General features: G+C 44.5%; 1 protein-coding gene across 4 annotated transcripts in view; it reads right to left on the bottom strand.

The window, feature by feature from the left end:
• LOC139387165 (E3 ubiquitin-protein ligase mib1-like) overlaps positions 1-15,629 on the bottom strand; it is a 104,738-nt gene that overhangs the window by 67,326 nt on the left and 21,783 nt on the right. For all 4 annotated transcript variants that reach the window (XM_071133213.1, XM_071133214.1, XM_071133215.1 and 1 more), the window contains exons 8-12: positions 14,161-14,305; positions 13,837-13,970; positions 9,351-9,458; positions 8,710-8,907; positions 8,299-8,450 (exon numbers count right to left, since the gene is read on the bottom strand). In XM_071133213.1, coding sequence (XP_070989314.1) covers positions 8,299-8,450; positions 8,710-8,907; positions 9,351-9,458; positions 13,837-13,970; positions 14,161-14,305 — 737 coding nt within the window. The remainder of the gene's footprint in view (positions 1-8,298; positions 8,451-8,709; positions 8,908-9,350; positions 9,459-13,836; positions 13,971-14,160; positions 14,306-15,629) is intronic.

The raw sequence follows: 15,629 nt of genomic DNA, 5'->3' as shown, positions 1-15,629 counted from the left end.
TATGTGTACTGCGAGCATGCACTGTCCAACTAGCAAGTGTCTTCACTGACATGTTCAACCTTTCCCTGTCCGAGTCTGTAATGCCAACATGTTTTAAGCAGACCACCATAGTTCCAGTTCCCAAGAACACTAAGGTAGCCTGCCTAAATGACTACCGACCAGTAGCACTCACGTCTGTAGCCACGAAGTGCTTTGAAAGGCCGGCCATGGCTCACATCAATACCACCATCCCGGAAACCCTAGATCTACTCCAATTTGCATAACGCCCCAACAGATCCACAGATGATACAATCTCTATTGCACTCCACACTGCCCTTTCCCACCTGGACAAAAGGAACACCTATGTGAGAATGCTATTCTTTGACTACAGCTCAGCGTTCAACACCACAGTGCCCTCAAAGCTCATCAATAAACTAAGGACCCTGGGACTAAACACCTCCCTCTGCAACTGGATCCTGGACATCCTGAAGGGCCGCCTCCAGGTGGTAATGGTAGGTAACAACACATCTGCCACGCTGATCCTCAACACAAGGGCCTATCAGGGGTGCATGCTGAGCCCCCTCCTATACTCACTGTTCATGCCTGATAGCACGGCTAGGCACAACTCCAACACCATAATTACATTTGCCGATGACACAACAGTGGTAGGCTTGATCACCGACAACAACGAGACCGCCTATAGGGAGGAGATCAGAGACCTGGACGTGTGGTGCCAGGATAACAACCTCTCCCTCAACTTGATCAAGACAATGGAGATGATTGTGGACTACAGGAAAAAGAGGACAGAGCACGCCCCCATTCTCATCGACGGGGCTACAGTGGAGCAGGTTGAGAGATTCAAGTTCCTTGGTGTCCACACCAATTTCCTTGGTGTCCACATCAACAAACTAACATGGTCCAAGCACACCATGACAGTCATGAAGCAGGCACGACAAAACCTATTCCCCCTCAGGAGAATGAAAAGATTTGGCATGGGTCCTCAGATCCTCAAAAGGTTCTACAGCTGCACCATCGAGATCATCATGACTGGTTGCATCACTGCCTGGTATGGCAACTGCTCGGCCTCCGACCGCAAGGCACTACAGAGGGGTAGTGCGTATGGCCCAGTACATCACTGGGCCAAGCTTCCTGCCATCCAGGACCTCTATACTAGGTGGAGTCAGAGAAAGGCCCTAAAAATTCTCAAAGACTCCAGCCATCCTGGTCATAGACTGTTCTCTCTGCTACCACATGGCAAGCGGTAATGGAGCGCCAAGTCTTGGTCCAAGAGACTTCTAAACAGCTTCTACCCCCAAGCCATAAGACTCCTGAACATCTAGTCAGATGGCTACCCAGACAATTTGCCTGCCTACCTGCCTGCCCCCCGACTGATCAGTGTGGCTGCCGTGACATCTGATGTCTTAAGCTCACTGCAAGAGACAACACTGCAGATCATATAGCTGAGGGGTAGCCTACTGTATATGGAGGAATTGTCCGAGTGATCATTTGATCCCAGATGACGCACAAGACTTGCAACTTGCATTTGTGTACAATCAATAAAACATCATGTGACAGGCAGTTTTCATCCATACCTGAACATAAATAGCTTGAAGAGAATCTTGAGTCGTATTGTACCATTTAGAGGTACAACTGCCACTTAACTCTGTCCTTCTGACAACCACCTAGGGTGCTTTTCAGGAATATGACTCACTACTGCAGTCAGAACCTACTCCCTGTTCCAAGCACTCAGTGGGGATGCAAACGTCACTCTAATAAAACACTACTAAAATAAGTACTTTCCCTCCAAACCAGGGAAACGTCGTTTTCATGGGGTTTAAGACTTGGTCGAGTACAGAGGTCCATCTCAAGCTCTCTTTCTCTGTGCCACCAGTAAGTAGAGATAGTAGTATAAATCCCCTGGCACAGTCCCCGCAGCCGGACAACTTTCTCACGGTTTCTGGAAGGAAATGCTGTAGGAATGCTCAACCGGTGTCGCTCATTCAGCCGACAGAAACTTTCAACCGGTTTTCCCCATTAAGCAGCGAGTCGGAGTCAGAGGCCGAGCCTTCTTGTCTCTACTCCTCCCGTTGAAAACTCTAGTCATTGGCTACTCCATTACCCGCAGTATTAGACTTAAAACGAATCATCCAGCGATCATACACTGTTTACCAGGGGGCAGGGCTACCGACGTTAAGGCTAATCTGAAGATGGTGCTAGCTAAAGCTAAAACTGGCGAGTGTAGAGAGTATAGAGATATTGTTATCCACGTCGGCACCAACAATGTTAGGATGAAACAGTCAGAGATCACCAAGCGCAACATAGCTTCTGCGTGTAAATCAGCTAGAAACATGTGTCGGCATCGAGTAATTGTCTCTGGCCCCCTCCCAGTTAGGGGGAGTGATGAGCTCTACAGCAGAGTCTCACAACTCAATCGCTGGTTGAAAACTGTTTTCTGCCCCTCCCAAAATATATAATTTGTAAATAATTGGCCCTCTTTCTGGGACTCACCCACAAACAGGACCAAGCCTGACCTGCTGGGGAGTGACGGACTCCATCCTAGCTGGAGGGGTGCTCTCATCTTATCTACCAACATAGACAGGGCTCTAACTCCTCTAGCTCCACAATGAAATAGGGTGCAGGCCAGGCAGCAGGCTGTTAGCCAGTCTGCCACTAGCACAGTCAGTGTAGTCAGCTCAGCTATCACCATTGAGACCGTGTCTGTGCCTCGACCTAGGTTGGGCAAAACTAAACATGGCGGTGTTCGCCTTAGCAATCTCACTAGGATAAAGACCTCCTCCATTCCTGTCATTATTGAAAGAGATCATGATACCTCACATCTCAAAATAGGGCTACTTAATGTTAGATCCCTTACTTCAAAGGCAATTATAGTCAATGAACTAATCACTGATCATAATCTTGATGTGATTGGCCTGACTGAAACATGGCTTAAGCCTGATGAATTTACTGTGTTAAATGAGGCCTCACCTCCTGGCTACACTAGTGACCATATCCCCAGTGCATCCCGCAAAGGCGGAGGTGTTGCTAACATTTACGATAGCAAATTTCAATTTACAAAAAAGAAAATGACGTGTTCGTCTTTTGAGCTTCTAGTCATGAAATCTATGCAGCCTACTCAATCACTTTTTATAGGTACTGTTTACAGGCCTCCTGGGCCATATACAGCGTTCCTCATTGAGTTCCCTGAATTCCTATCGGACCTTGTAGTCATAGCAGATAATATTCTAATCTTTGGTGACTTTAATATTCACATGGAAAAGTCCACAGACCCACTCCAAAAGGCTTTCGGAGCCATCATCGACTCAGTGGCTTTGTCCAACATGTCTCTGGACCCACTCACTGTCACAGTCATACTCTGGACCTAGTTTTGTCCCATGGAATAAATGTTGTGGATCTTAATGTTTTTCCTCATAATCCTGGACTATCGGACCACCATTTTATTACGTTTGCAATTGCAACAAATAATCTGCTCAGACCCCAACCAAGGAACATCAAAAGTCGTGCTATAAATTCACAGACAACACAAAGATTCCTTGATGTCCTTCCAGATTCCCTCTGTCTACCCATGGACGCCAGAGGACAAAAATCAGTTAACCACCTGAGGAACTCAATTTAACCTTGCGCAATACCCTAGATGCAGTTGCACCCCTAAAAACTAAAAACATTTATCATAAGAAACTAGCTCCCTGGTATACAGAAAATACCCGAGCTCTGAAGCAAGCTTCCAGAAAATTGGAACGGAAATGTCGCCACACCAAACTGGAAGTCTTCCGACTAGCTTGGAAAGACAGTACCGTGCAGTACCGAAGAGCCCTTACTGCTGCTCGATCATCCTATTTTTCTAACTTAATTGAGGAAAATGAGAACAATCCGAAATTCCGTTTTGATACTGTCGCAAAGCTAACTAAAAAGCAACATTCCCCAAGAGAGGATGGCTTTCACTTTAGCAGTGATAAATTCATGAACTTCTTTGAGGAAAAGATCATGATTATTAGAAAGCAAATTACGGACTCCTCTTTAAATCTGCGTATTCCTTCAAAGCTCAGTTGTCCTGAGTCTGCACAACTCTGCCAGGACCTAGGATCAAGAGAGACGCTCAAGTGTTTTAGTAATATATCTCTTGACACAATGATGAAAATAATCATGGCCTCTAAACCTTCAAGCTGCATACTGGACCCTATTCCAACTAACCTACTGAAAGAGCTGCTTCCTGTGCTTGGCCCTCCTATGTTGAACATAATAAACGGCTCTCTATCCACCGGATGTGTACCAAACTCACTAAAAGTGGCAGTAATAAAGCCTCTCTTGAAAAAGCCAAACCTTGACCCAGAAAATATAAAAAACTATTGGCCTATATCGAATCTTCCATTCTTCTCAAACATTTTAGAAAAGGCTGTTGCGCAGCAACTCACTGCCTTCCTGAAGACAAACAATGTATACAAAATGCTTCAGTCTGGTTTTAGACCCCATCATAGCACTGAGACTGCACTTGTGAAGGTGGTACATTACCTTTTAATGGCATCAGACCGAGGCTCTGCATCTGTCCTCGTGCTCCTAGACCTTAGTGCTGCTTTTGATACCATCGATCACCACATTCTTTTGGAGAGATTGGAAACCCAAATTGGTCTACACGGACACGGGCCTGGTTTAGATCTTATCTGTCGGAAAGATATCAGTTTGTCTCTGTGAATGGTTTGTCTTCTGACAAATCAACTGTAAATTTCGGTGTTCCTAAAGGTTCCGTTTTAGGACCACTATTGTTTTCACTATATATTTTACCTCTTGGGGATGTCATTCGAAAACATAATGTTAACTTTCACTGCTATGTGGATGACACACAGCTGTACATTTCAATGAAACATGGTGAAGCCCCAAAATTGCCCTCGCTAGAAGCATGTGTTTCAGACACAAGGAAGTGTTCTACTTTTAAACTCGGACAAAACAGAGATGCTTGTTCTAGGTCCCAAGAAACAAAGAGATCTTCTGTTGAATCTGACAATTAATCTTAATGGTTGTACAGTCGTCTCAAATAAAACTGAAGGACCTCGGCGTTACTCTGGACCCTGATCTCTCTTTTGAAGAACATATCAAGACCATTTCAAGGACAGCTTTTTTCAATCTACGTAACATTGCAAAAATCTGAAACTTTCTGTCCAAAAATGATGCAGAAAAATTAATCCATGCTTTTGTCACTTCTAGGTTAGACTACTGCAATGCTCTACTTTCCGGCTACCCGGATAAAGCACTAAATAAACTTCAGTTAGTGCTAAATACGGCTGCTAGAATCCTGACTAGAACCAAAAAATTTGATCATATTACTCCAGTGCTAGCCTCCCTACACTGGCTTCCTGTCAAAGCAAGGGCTGATTTCAAGGTTTTACTGCTAACCTACAAAGCATTACATGGGCTTGCTCCTACCTATCTCTCTGATTTGGTCCTGCCGTACATACCTACACGTACGCTATGGTCACAAGACGCAGGCCTCCTAATTGTCCCTAGAATTTCTAAGCAAACAGCTGGAGGCAGGGCTTTCTCCTATAGAGCTCCATTTTTATGGAACGGTCTGCCTACCCATGTCAGAGACGCAAACTCGGTCTCAACCTTTAAGTCTTTACTGAAGACTCATCTCTTCAGTGGGTCATATGATTGAGTGTAGTCTGGCCCAGGAGTGGGAAGGCGAACGGAAAGGCTCTGGAGCAACGAACCGCCCTTGCTGTCTCTGCCTGGCCGGTTCCGCTCTTTCCACTGGGATTCTCTGCCTCTAACCCTATTACAGGGGCTGAGTCACTGGCTTACTGGGGCTCTCTCATACCGTCCCTGGGAGGGGTGCGTCAGTGGGTTGAGTCACTGATGTGATCATCCTGTCTGGGTTGGCGCCCCCCCCTTGGGTTGTGCCGTGGCGGAGATCTTTGTGGGCTATACTCAGCCTTGGCTTAGGATGGTAAGTTGGTGGTTGAAGATATCCGTCTAGTGGTGTGGGGGCTGTGCTTTGGCAAAGTGGGTGGGGTTATATCCTTCCTGTTTGGCCCTGTCCGGGGGTGTCCTCGGATGGGGCCACAGTGTCTCCTGACCCCTCCTGTCTCAGCCTCCAGTATTTATGCTGCAGTAGTTTGTGTCGGGGGCTAGGGTCAGTTTGTTATATCTGGAGTACTTCTCCTGTCCTATTCGGTGTCCTGTGTGAATTTAAGTGTGCTCTCTCTAATTCTCTCTTTCTCCCTTTCTTTCTCTCTCTCGGAGGACCTGAGCCCTAGGACCATGCCCCAGGACTACCTGACATGATGACTCCTTGCTGTCCCCAGTCCACCCGACCGTACTGCTGCTCCAGTTTCAACTGTTCTGCCTTATTATTATTCGACCATGCTGGTCATTTATGAACATTTGAACATCTTGGCCATGTTCTGTTATACTCTCCACCCGGCACAGCCAGAAGAGGACTGGCCACCCCACATAGCCTGGTTCCTCTCTAGGTTTCTTCCTAGGTTTTGGTCCTTCCTCTGTGGATGGCCTTTCTAGGGAGTTTTTCCTAGCCACCGTGCTTCTACACCTGCATTGTTTGCTGTTTGGGGTTTTAGGCTGGGTTTCTGTACATCACTTTGAGATATCAGCTGATGTACGAAGGGCTATATAAATACATTTGATTTGGATGAGCTTGAGTGTGAAATAAAAGTAAATGGCTAGATTGAAGAGTGGGACAACAGAGTTCTCGAAAGACGAGGGGGACAGAGTGACGGCGGAAAGCAAGGCAGACTCCAGCACTTTTCACCTTTACTGTACAGTCAATATGAAACTAACAGTTCCCACTGTTGCACACTGGTGATCAAATCAAATTTTATTGGTGGCATACACATATTTAGCAGATGTTATTGCAGGTGTAGTGAAATGGAGGGAATGCAATGTACAGTACCAGGGTTTTTCTGGATCAAAATGAGGCTTAGGTGGTGGGCGTGGTGGGGACGTGGCCATGGGCGTGGCAAATAGTGCGGTTGCAGACTGAACATTTGACCTCAGCGACAAAATGTTTCAGTTTTAAAGCTAATTTCCCATAATTCCACAATTTTTCCATGTGGCGGAGATTAAGTTGTGCATTCTATGCTGACAATCTCAGAGAGAAAATGTTTCAGTTTTAAAGCAAATTTCCTATACAGTAAATAGACCGACAATATTTAAAAATAATAATAATAATAATAATAATAATAACAAAAGCAGAAACATTCATCCCCCATCTTTTGATGCCATTAACTGGTGAAATCACTGCATTATGATGACAAATGACTTCAATGCATCTCTGACTGAGGCCATAGGGCTTGTTCAGTAATAGACTGTCAGGCAGGCAAGGCAAGCAGATTGCAATCCAGATTATTGTTCAAACTGGCTATCTATCAGTGGCAGGCAGTGCCATAGAGTAGCGATGAAGACTGAGGGGTGTTCCAGTGTTATTCCACTGTGCTGCTGCCGTCAGTGCATGCCACTGCCAGTGGACCAGGCCGGGCCAGGGTAGCTGAAATAGCAGGTGCTCCAGAGCCCTCTGACCCCATGCCAATGGAATGTGTGTCAGCTAAGGTGAAATGATACTAATGTCCCCTAGCCGGCTCTGACCAGACAACACTACAAGCCAGACCTACAGTCCAGCCAAAAGGCAGCTGCTAATGTGTGTGTGGCGTACACTCCAGAGAGACTGTGGCCTCTATAACCCCAGGATTTTCATGCTAATGGGTATAGTATAGTCTCTCTAAGCTACTAGCCTTAATGTGTGCCTCATGTATGTATGAGAGACTAGAATAGCCCATCGCAAGAGTGGAGCAGTAGCAACCAGGTGGAGCTAGAAATAGCTGTGGCCAAGGATGAGGACACCGACAGAACTGATGTAGGCTGTAGGCTAGGATGCAAGCTAGGCTGTAGGATAGGATGCAGGCTAGGCTGTAGGATAGGATGCAGGCTAGGCTGTAGGATAGGATGCAGGCTAGGCTGTAGGATAGGCTGTGGGCTAGGATGTAGGCTAGGATGTAGGCTAGGATGTAGGCTAGCCTTGGATAGAAAGGACCAAACCCATCAACCTCAAAAGCAATAGGGTTCAGTGTTGTCATGAACCATTTACCAGCAGTACCATTCAATTAGTTAACTTGTACTCAATGAGAATAAAACCAGTTTGAAACACATCTACAACTTTGCAAGCCACAAGTCTAACTGTATGGAGGCCAGTTTTCTGTGAAGCCAAAGGCAGATTTCAACATTGTGTGAACAATGACGTAATTCTCTTTTTCATCACTAGCCCTGGCTTGGCAGTTAGGGTCAGGGTCGTACCTGGGGTTCCCTCGCAGGGCGGCGTGGTGCAGGGCGTTGAATCCGTTGTTGTTGGTGATGGTGACGTCAGCTCCCGCCTCCAGCAGCACAGAGAGCATGTCGTCCCTCTTCTTACTAATGGCGTCATGCAGGGGCGTGTCTCCCTCGGAGTCCTGTACGGGGGCGACATACATACCGTTACCACAATATCTAGCAGGAACCATCATTATCAAATCAAAATCCTATCACTAACAATATAGGCCTATACTGGTTATGTGAAGGAGATGTTTACATTTCACAAACACTTGAGTGCAGAGAGAGCCACCCAAATATTTTGGTTAGAGTGGATGCTTATATTGTATTTGTCCTGTTTCACAAATTTACAAGTGTGTATGATTTGCATGTGTGAAATGGAAGTGTGTGTGTGGTTACCTGGAGGCTGGGGTGGCAGCCAAAATCCAGCAGGGTCTTGACCACCTGCAGATGGCCTTTGTTGACAGCAATGTGCAGTGGGGTCTGTCTGCGCTTGTTCCTGGCGTTCAGGTCAGCACCGCCCCTCTGCAGCACCTCGATCACAGAGCCCTCGTCTCCGAAGGACGCGTGGTGCACCGCCCGGTCTCCATCCTTGTCCTGGGAGGTATATTATACACAGACTGACCCAATGTCTTAACTGTTTACACCTCAGCGAGCATCCAACTATGACTGATACAGTCAGCTTTTTAAGAGTATGAATTGAGACCAGTATAGGAAGACTGAACAACAAAAAAAGGGATTCGTTTCACTAGAGCACAGCTGTTCAATGTCAATCCTGGAAAGAAACACTCCAGGTTTTCATCCTCTCCTAATAAGGGACTAATTCATACCTGGGACAGGTGAGTGTAATTAACTACCAGGTAGAAGAAAAACAGAAGTGTTTCGGCCCTCCAGGACTGGAATTTAAACAGCCCTGATATAGCGTCTAGGGATATCATTTCTAGCACTGTTGGTCTTGGTAGTGGGGAGGATTTATAGGTATTGAGAAGGGGCTATAGTATTGACGTTAGTATTGAGGAAGAACTGTTGGCTGTACAAACCTCAGCCTCCAGGTCCACGTTGTGTTTCAACAGCAGCTTGAGGACGTCCACGTGTCCGTTCTGACTGGCCGCCTGCATGGCTGTGTGTCCAGCACACTGCCCATTCACCTACAAACACACAATGTAGCACTGTTAAGTGTATTCTTGTATTTTGAGTTCATCCAGTGCACTGCCTCGTCACCCGCATACACAAGAGGGGGTTGTGTGTGTGTTTCATCGCCAACTGAGGTACTGGAATACTTGGGGCATAAATATTCATGTGTGGTACTTTGGGAGACACAGAACATATCTTGCCCTGGCAGGAGGATCACTTTCCCCAGCTCACTGTGCTTTAAAAAGGTCCAATGCCGCCATTTTTATTCAAATATCAAATCAATTCTGGGTAACAATTATGCACCTTAATGTGATTGTTTAAATTACAATGGTCAAAAAGAAACAAAAAAAGCTTCTTGGCAAAGTGATTTCTCAAGGAAGAATTATGCCAGAACTGTCTGGGAGCAGTCGGAGTGGGTGGCCTAACTGGAGGAGCCTAATGTGAGGGACATGTAAACTGAAAAGTAGCTATTATTGGCAGAGAAGTTTGAAACTCTGTTATTGGTCTATTAACTTATACTGCCAGGCAGGCAAAAACTCCACTCATGCAAAACCAGCTGAAATGTCAGGCATTTTTTTTCAAACAGCTCTTACACTGAAAGGGAATTATCATCATCATCGTCACAATTTCACAGTAACACAGGAAAATCAAGTTTGACTGCACTGGGCCTTTAGGTAATAATTCCACTGAAAGACACCGAGGAACCTGGCCAACCCTCACCGCACTGAGACACGCGTGCTCACACACACGGTCGCAGAGACAATGCAGCAGAACGCTTACAATGAGGGAGGGAGGCTAAGACGCTCTACTCTCTATTCTAAGCAGCTCTCTAAGGAAATAGGAGAGCGCAGAGAGCAGACAGCTCCCCTTAGGGGCAGGTTGTTGGCCTGGTTGATGGAAGGACAAGCATCACTAGGGACAGGAGTTATTCCTGACTAACAACCTGACAAGGAAAAACTCTGTGCCCCACCTATAACTAGGCCGCAGAGTTTTCCTAGTCATGTGGAAAATTGGCTCTAGACCATAAAATGGGGTATATTCACTCGGCTTGGGCGGTATACCGTATATACCACATACCAGAATATTTGGAAATAGCCACAGTATGTTTTTTTCAATACCGTCAAAACTATTTATTTCACATTTTTCCAAACATTGTAATATTTGTTCCAAGGGTTGCAAAGTGTCGGAAACGTTCCGGAAAATGTCCCATTGGGAGTTAAGCCCTGGAATTTGGGCACTTTTGCTTAAATTCATTTTTTAAAAAGTTAGCTTATAACAGTGAACCTTTTTTGTGAGATAGACACAAGGTAATTCTAGGTCTTGTAGAAGAAACAAAAATGCACACCTATTAAGACTGGCTAGCGGAGTAGAAAACTTGAAAATAAAAGAGAGCCGCACACTCTAGGAGCTCAGATGCAAAAATGTAATTACCAACGTTTCGACATGAAGACAGCTTGGCTGTCGAAACGTTGGTAATTACATTTTTGCATCAGAGCTCCTAGAGTGTGCGGCTCTCTTTTATTTTCAAATTCTAGGTCATGTGGCATATTTTGGTTAACTATCCCCAATTCAATGGAATAGCAAACCTCTGCATTAAAGTCGACCGATTATGATTTTTCAACACCGATACCGATTATTGGAGGACCAAAAAAGCCGATACCGATTAAATCGGCCGATTTTTTTATTTGTAGTAATGACAATTACAACAATACTGAATGAACACTTATTTTAACTTAATAAAATCTATTTAGTCTCAAGTAAATAATGAAACATGTTCAATTTGGTTTAAATAATGCAAAAACAAACTGTTGGAGAAGAAAGTAAAAGTGCAATATGTGCTATGTAAGAAAGCTAACGTTTCAGTTCCTTGCTCAGAACATGAGAACATATGAAAGCTGGTGGTTCCTTTTAACATGAGTCTTCAATATTCCCAGGTAAGAAGTTTTAGGTTGTAGTTATAGGACTATTTCCCTCTATACCATTTGTATTTCATTAACCTTTGACTATTAGATGTTCTTATAGGCACTTTAGTATTGCCAGTGTAACAGTATAGCTTCCGTCCCTCTCCTCGCTCCTCCCTGGGCTCGAACCAGCAACACAACGACAACATCCACCATCGAAGCAGCCTTACCCATGCAGAGCAAGGGGAACAACTACTAGAAGGCTCAGAGCGAATGACGTTAGAAACGCTATTAGCGGGCGCTAACTAGCTAGCCATTTCACTTCGGTTACACCAACCTCATATCGGGAGTTGATAGGCTTGAAGTCATAAACAGTGCAATGCTTGACGCACAACGAAGAGCTGCTGGCAAAATGCATGAAAGTGCTGTTTGAATGAATGTTTACGAGCCTGCTTCTGTCTAGCACCGCTCAGTCAGATACTTAGATACTTGTATGCTTGTATGCTCAGTCAGATTATATGCAACGCAGGACACGCTAGATAATATCTAGTAATGTCATCAACTATGTGTAGTTAACTAGTGATTATGATTGATTGTTTTTTATAAAATATGTTTAATGCTAGCTAGCAACTTACCTTGGCTTACTGCATTCGCGTAACAGGCAGTCTCCTTTTGGAGTGCAACGAGAGAGAGGCAGGTCGTTATTGCGTTGGACTAGTTAACTGTAAGGTTGCAAGATTGGATCCCCTGAGCTGACAAGGTGAAAATCTGTCGTTCTGCCCCTGAACGAGGCAGTTAACCCCCCGTTCCTAGGCCATCATTGAAAATAAGAATGTGTTCTTAACTGACTTGCCTAGTTAAATAAAGGTATAATTATTATTATTTTTAATCGGTGCCCAAAAATACCGATTTCCGATTGTTATGAAAACTTGAAATCGGCCCTAATTAAATCAGCCATTCCGATTAATCGGTCGAACTCTACTCTGCATGCACAGTGCATTTTTCCATCACATGTGCAGTGCACTCTTCCTTCACATATTCAGCTCAAGATCTTGCACACTAATGAGATGCTATTGAGCCCACACTACTACACTGTCTGAGCCATGGACAATATGCTTTCTGGTAAGTTTTGATTACAATACTGGGGTGAATATATTTTATATGACACGTGATTTTTTGCTAACTAGTAAATAGTAGCCTACAGCAAAGTGTTTAAATAATTTCTTACTTGTAAACAATTTCTGCTAGTTAGTTTTTGCTACCAGGTGGGTTTTAACTTGCTTGAGCCTGCTAACTAAGGTGTTAATTCACCTGTTTCCATACATGTTTCATTTTAAAACATTTATCTTACAAAGAAGTTGTTTAATCTAACTGCTTAACTATTTATCTGTACATGGAATTGTATTTTTCATTTTTTTTTAAAACAAATTGTTCATAATCTTTACAGGAAAATGCCATGGTCACTATCTGATGTGTGGAGTCATTTCACTGCAGCTAATGTAAAAGGAAAAGCTGTGTACATTTGCAGATAATGTGCAAAATCAAATGTGAAGAAGGCAACAAAGATGCAGAATCATCTGGTGAAGTGAATAAAGTTCCCTCAGTGCTCACAACAAACAACCTCTGACAAAAGTCACTACTTCTACTCTGAGGTGAAAATTATGAATCAGACACCTTATCGATAGCAGCAGCTCACGGTCCTCCTGGAATCAAAAGGTTTTTTGACTCAATGAAGTAACATATGTCAGAGAAATGCTGATGAATGTCTTGTTCGAGCTGTGTGTGCAACTGGTTCACCTCTGAAGCTCACAGGCAATGTGTATTGGAAGAGATCTCTGAATCCTCCAACCAGACATGCTTTATCTACTAATTTGCTGGGGATGCAGAGTTCAACAGAGCTCAAGTGAAGGTCAAGCAAATCATAGAGAAAGCAGACTGCATTGCAATCATCTCTGATGGATGGTCGAATGTTCATGGGCAAGGAATAATTAACTAAATCATCTCCACCCCTCAACCAGTATTCTACAAGAGCACAGACAAACTCTACACTATTTAACTTATAACAAGGCACACCTGTTAATTGAAATGCATTCCACCTCATGAAGCTGGCTGAAAGAATGCCAAGAGTGTGCAAAGCTGTCATCGATAGGCACATAACACATGATTCTATGTGTTATTTCAAAGTGTTGATGTCTTCACTAATATTCTACAATGGAGAAAATATTAAAAAAATAAAGAAAAACTTTTGAATGAGAAGAAGTCTCCAATAAAATAGTTGAAATTGTTGCATTTATATTTTTGTTCAGTATAGATGGCCGCACCGCTGCGTCAATTGACACTTAAGGATTAACTGAGCCCCTGTCGTCATATCATCATTTTGCCATCTCAATTACAAATAAATATATCCTCGAGGGGGGGAATGCGCCATGGAACTAAACTATGATAGACACCTACAAAGCTTGAGGCTGTGTTGAATGAAGAGATCACTTACGTCCACGTCAGGTCTCTTGAGGATGTCCTCCACCTTGGCCAGGTCTCCATTGGCTGCTGCTTTGACCAGCTCCTCATTGACATCACCCGACTCCTGGGTCTCAAACAGCTTCTTCAGCAGCTGGGACAGACGCTCTACACACAACGTTACATGGGGGTCATCTTCTAGGTCCAAGGAGTGAAGATTGTGTGTGGTGTGTAAGATGGGCCAGTGTATGTGTATGCCCACTTATAAACAGGCTAGTAGTAGATATGGAAAAAAAAATATTGGTTTATGGTTTGTGTATCGGTGTGTACACACTGTAAATGTGTGTGTTCTGACTACCTCCGGAGGCGTTGGTGACAGCAGAGCCAGTGGGGGCCACCTTGGTGACGGCAGCAGGGTTATAGGTCCATGACGTTCCACACACCTCCACCTTCAGGTCGCTGTCAGAGTAGATCTGCTGCACGCGGCCCACCTTGCCCAGGGTCTGAGGAAAACAATACATTCTTTACTATAGCATTTTTTATTACAATCTCAAAAGAGCATAAACATAGCATACTGTTAAGAGATTCTGTTACAATCTGTTAAGTACCAAATATTATTGAAGGGAATTCTGAACCTCCTCTCAGAATTCTAGTGTCTCTTACACAGGGAAGTTAAATTATCTGAGATATAACCAAGGTATAAAAAACAAATACAATTTGAGGGGGAACAAACCAAAAAGAGACGCGCATCTGTGTATTTAATTTCTACAAAGCCATTCGTTCCCATTTCAGAAACAGACACAGCCCTTCCTTTCCAAAAACATGACAGGAAAGCGTAATCACAGATGAGTCTATAGCACTGTTCTGATTATTCATTCAAAAGGGCAGTTGAAAGGCTGAGTGAGAGCCAGACATTTCTCATCTACACAGCCAATTATCTGGGGCCTTGTTGATGTCCGTCAAGTTTTTGAGCGAGGAAAGGAAAGGCATTTTGTGGCTGTCTCCCTGTTCTTTGATAAGACTGAGGCTACGTTGCAATATCCACGGTCTCCAGCATACTAGATACATACATTTATTCTAATCAGGAATGCATTCTGAGTACTATGCTAATGTGGATATTGAAACAGACTAACACGTCGTTACAATATGTAAACACTAGTATACCAATTAGAATGCATGACCAATACATTGCTTCATTGGCAGCCATCTTTCCTACACAGACTTTTCCAGCCTAGTGTTGCAGAGAGTCATGTGTAATTTGAATACCATTCACTAGCAAGTCTGCAACTTGATTCACTCTGTTTGGAGAGTCAACTAAAGAGCTGAAAAGGCACTACACCTAGCTTAAAGTTGAATCGGGACATCAGTCCGACTCAAGGAGCCTTTCGTGAACACTCAAAACTGAGGGGGCGGGCTAAGGGCAACGGGAGGAGGGGAGCAGCAGCAACAACAGTAGGTACCGATGAACAGGTTTTAGGGCTTAGTAGTCATGACATACACCCAGGTGATACGGTCCTTGTTACGTGGGAGATGAGATGTGGAAGAAAAAGGATGTTTTGCTGACAAAGGAAACGCATGTGTGTCTTACAGGCAGCATGGCCTCAGCCCACTCCCCATGCGTGTCTTACAGGCAGCATGGCCTCAGCCCACTCCCCATGCGTGTCTTACAGGCAGCATGGCCTCAGTCCACTCCCCATGCGTGTCTTACAGGCAGCATGGCCTCAGCCCACTCCCCATGCGTGTCTTACAGGCAGCATGGCCTCAGCCCACTCCCCATGCGTGTCTTACAGGCAGCATGGCCTCAGCCCACTCCCCATGCGTGTCTTA

Source organism: Oncorhynchus clarkii, chromosome 28, assembly GCF_045791955.1.
Source record: "Oncorhynchus clarkii lewisi isolate Uvic-CL-2024 chromosome 28, UVic_Ocla_1.0, whole genome shotgun sequence".
Classification (NCBI taxonomy): Eukaryota; Metazoa; Chordata; class Actinopteri; order Salmoniformes; family Salmonidae; genus Oncorhynchus; species Oncorhynchus clarkii.
The sequence above is the reverse complement of the archived record's forward strand: the minus strand, read 5'-3'. Positions and strand labels throughout refer to the sequence as shown.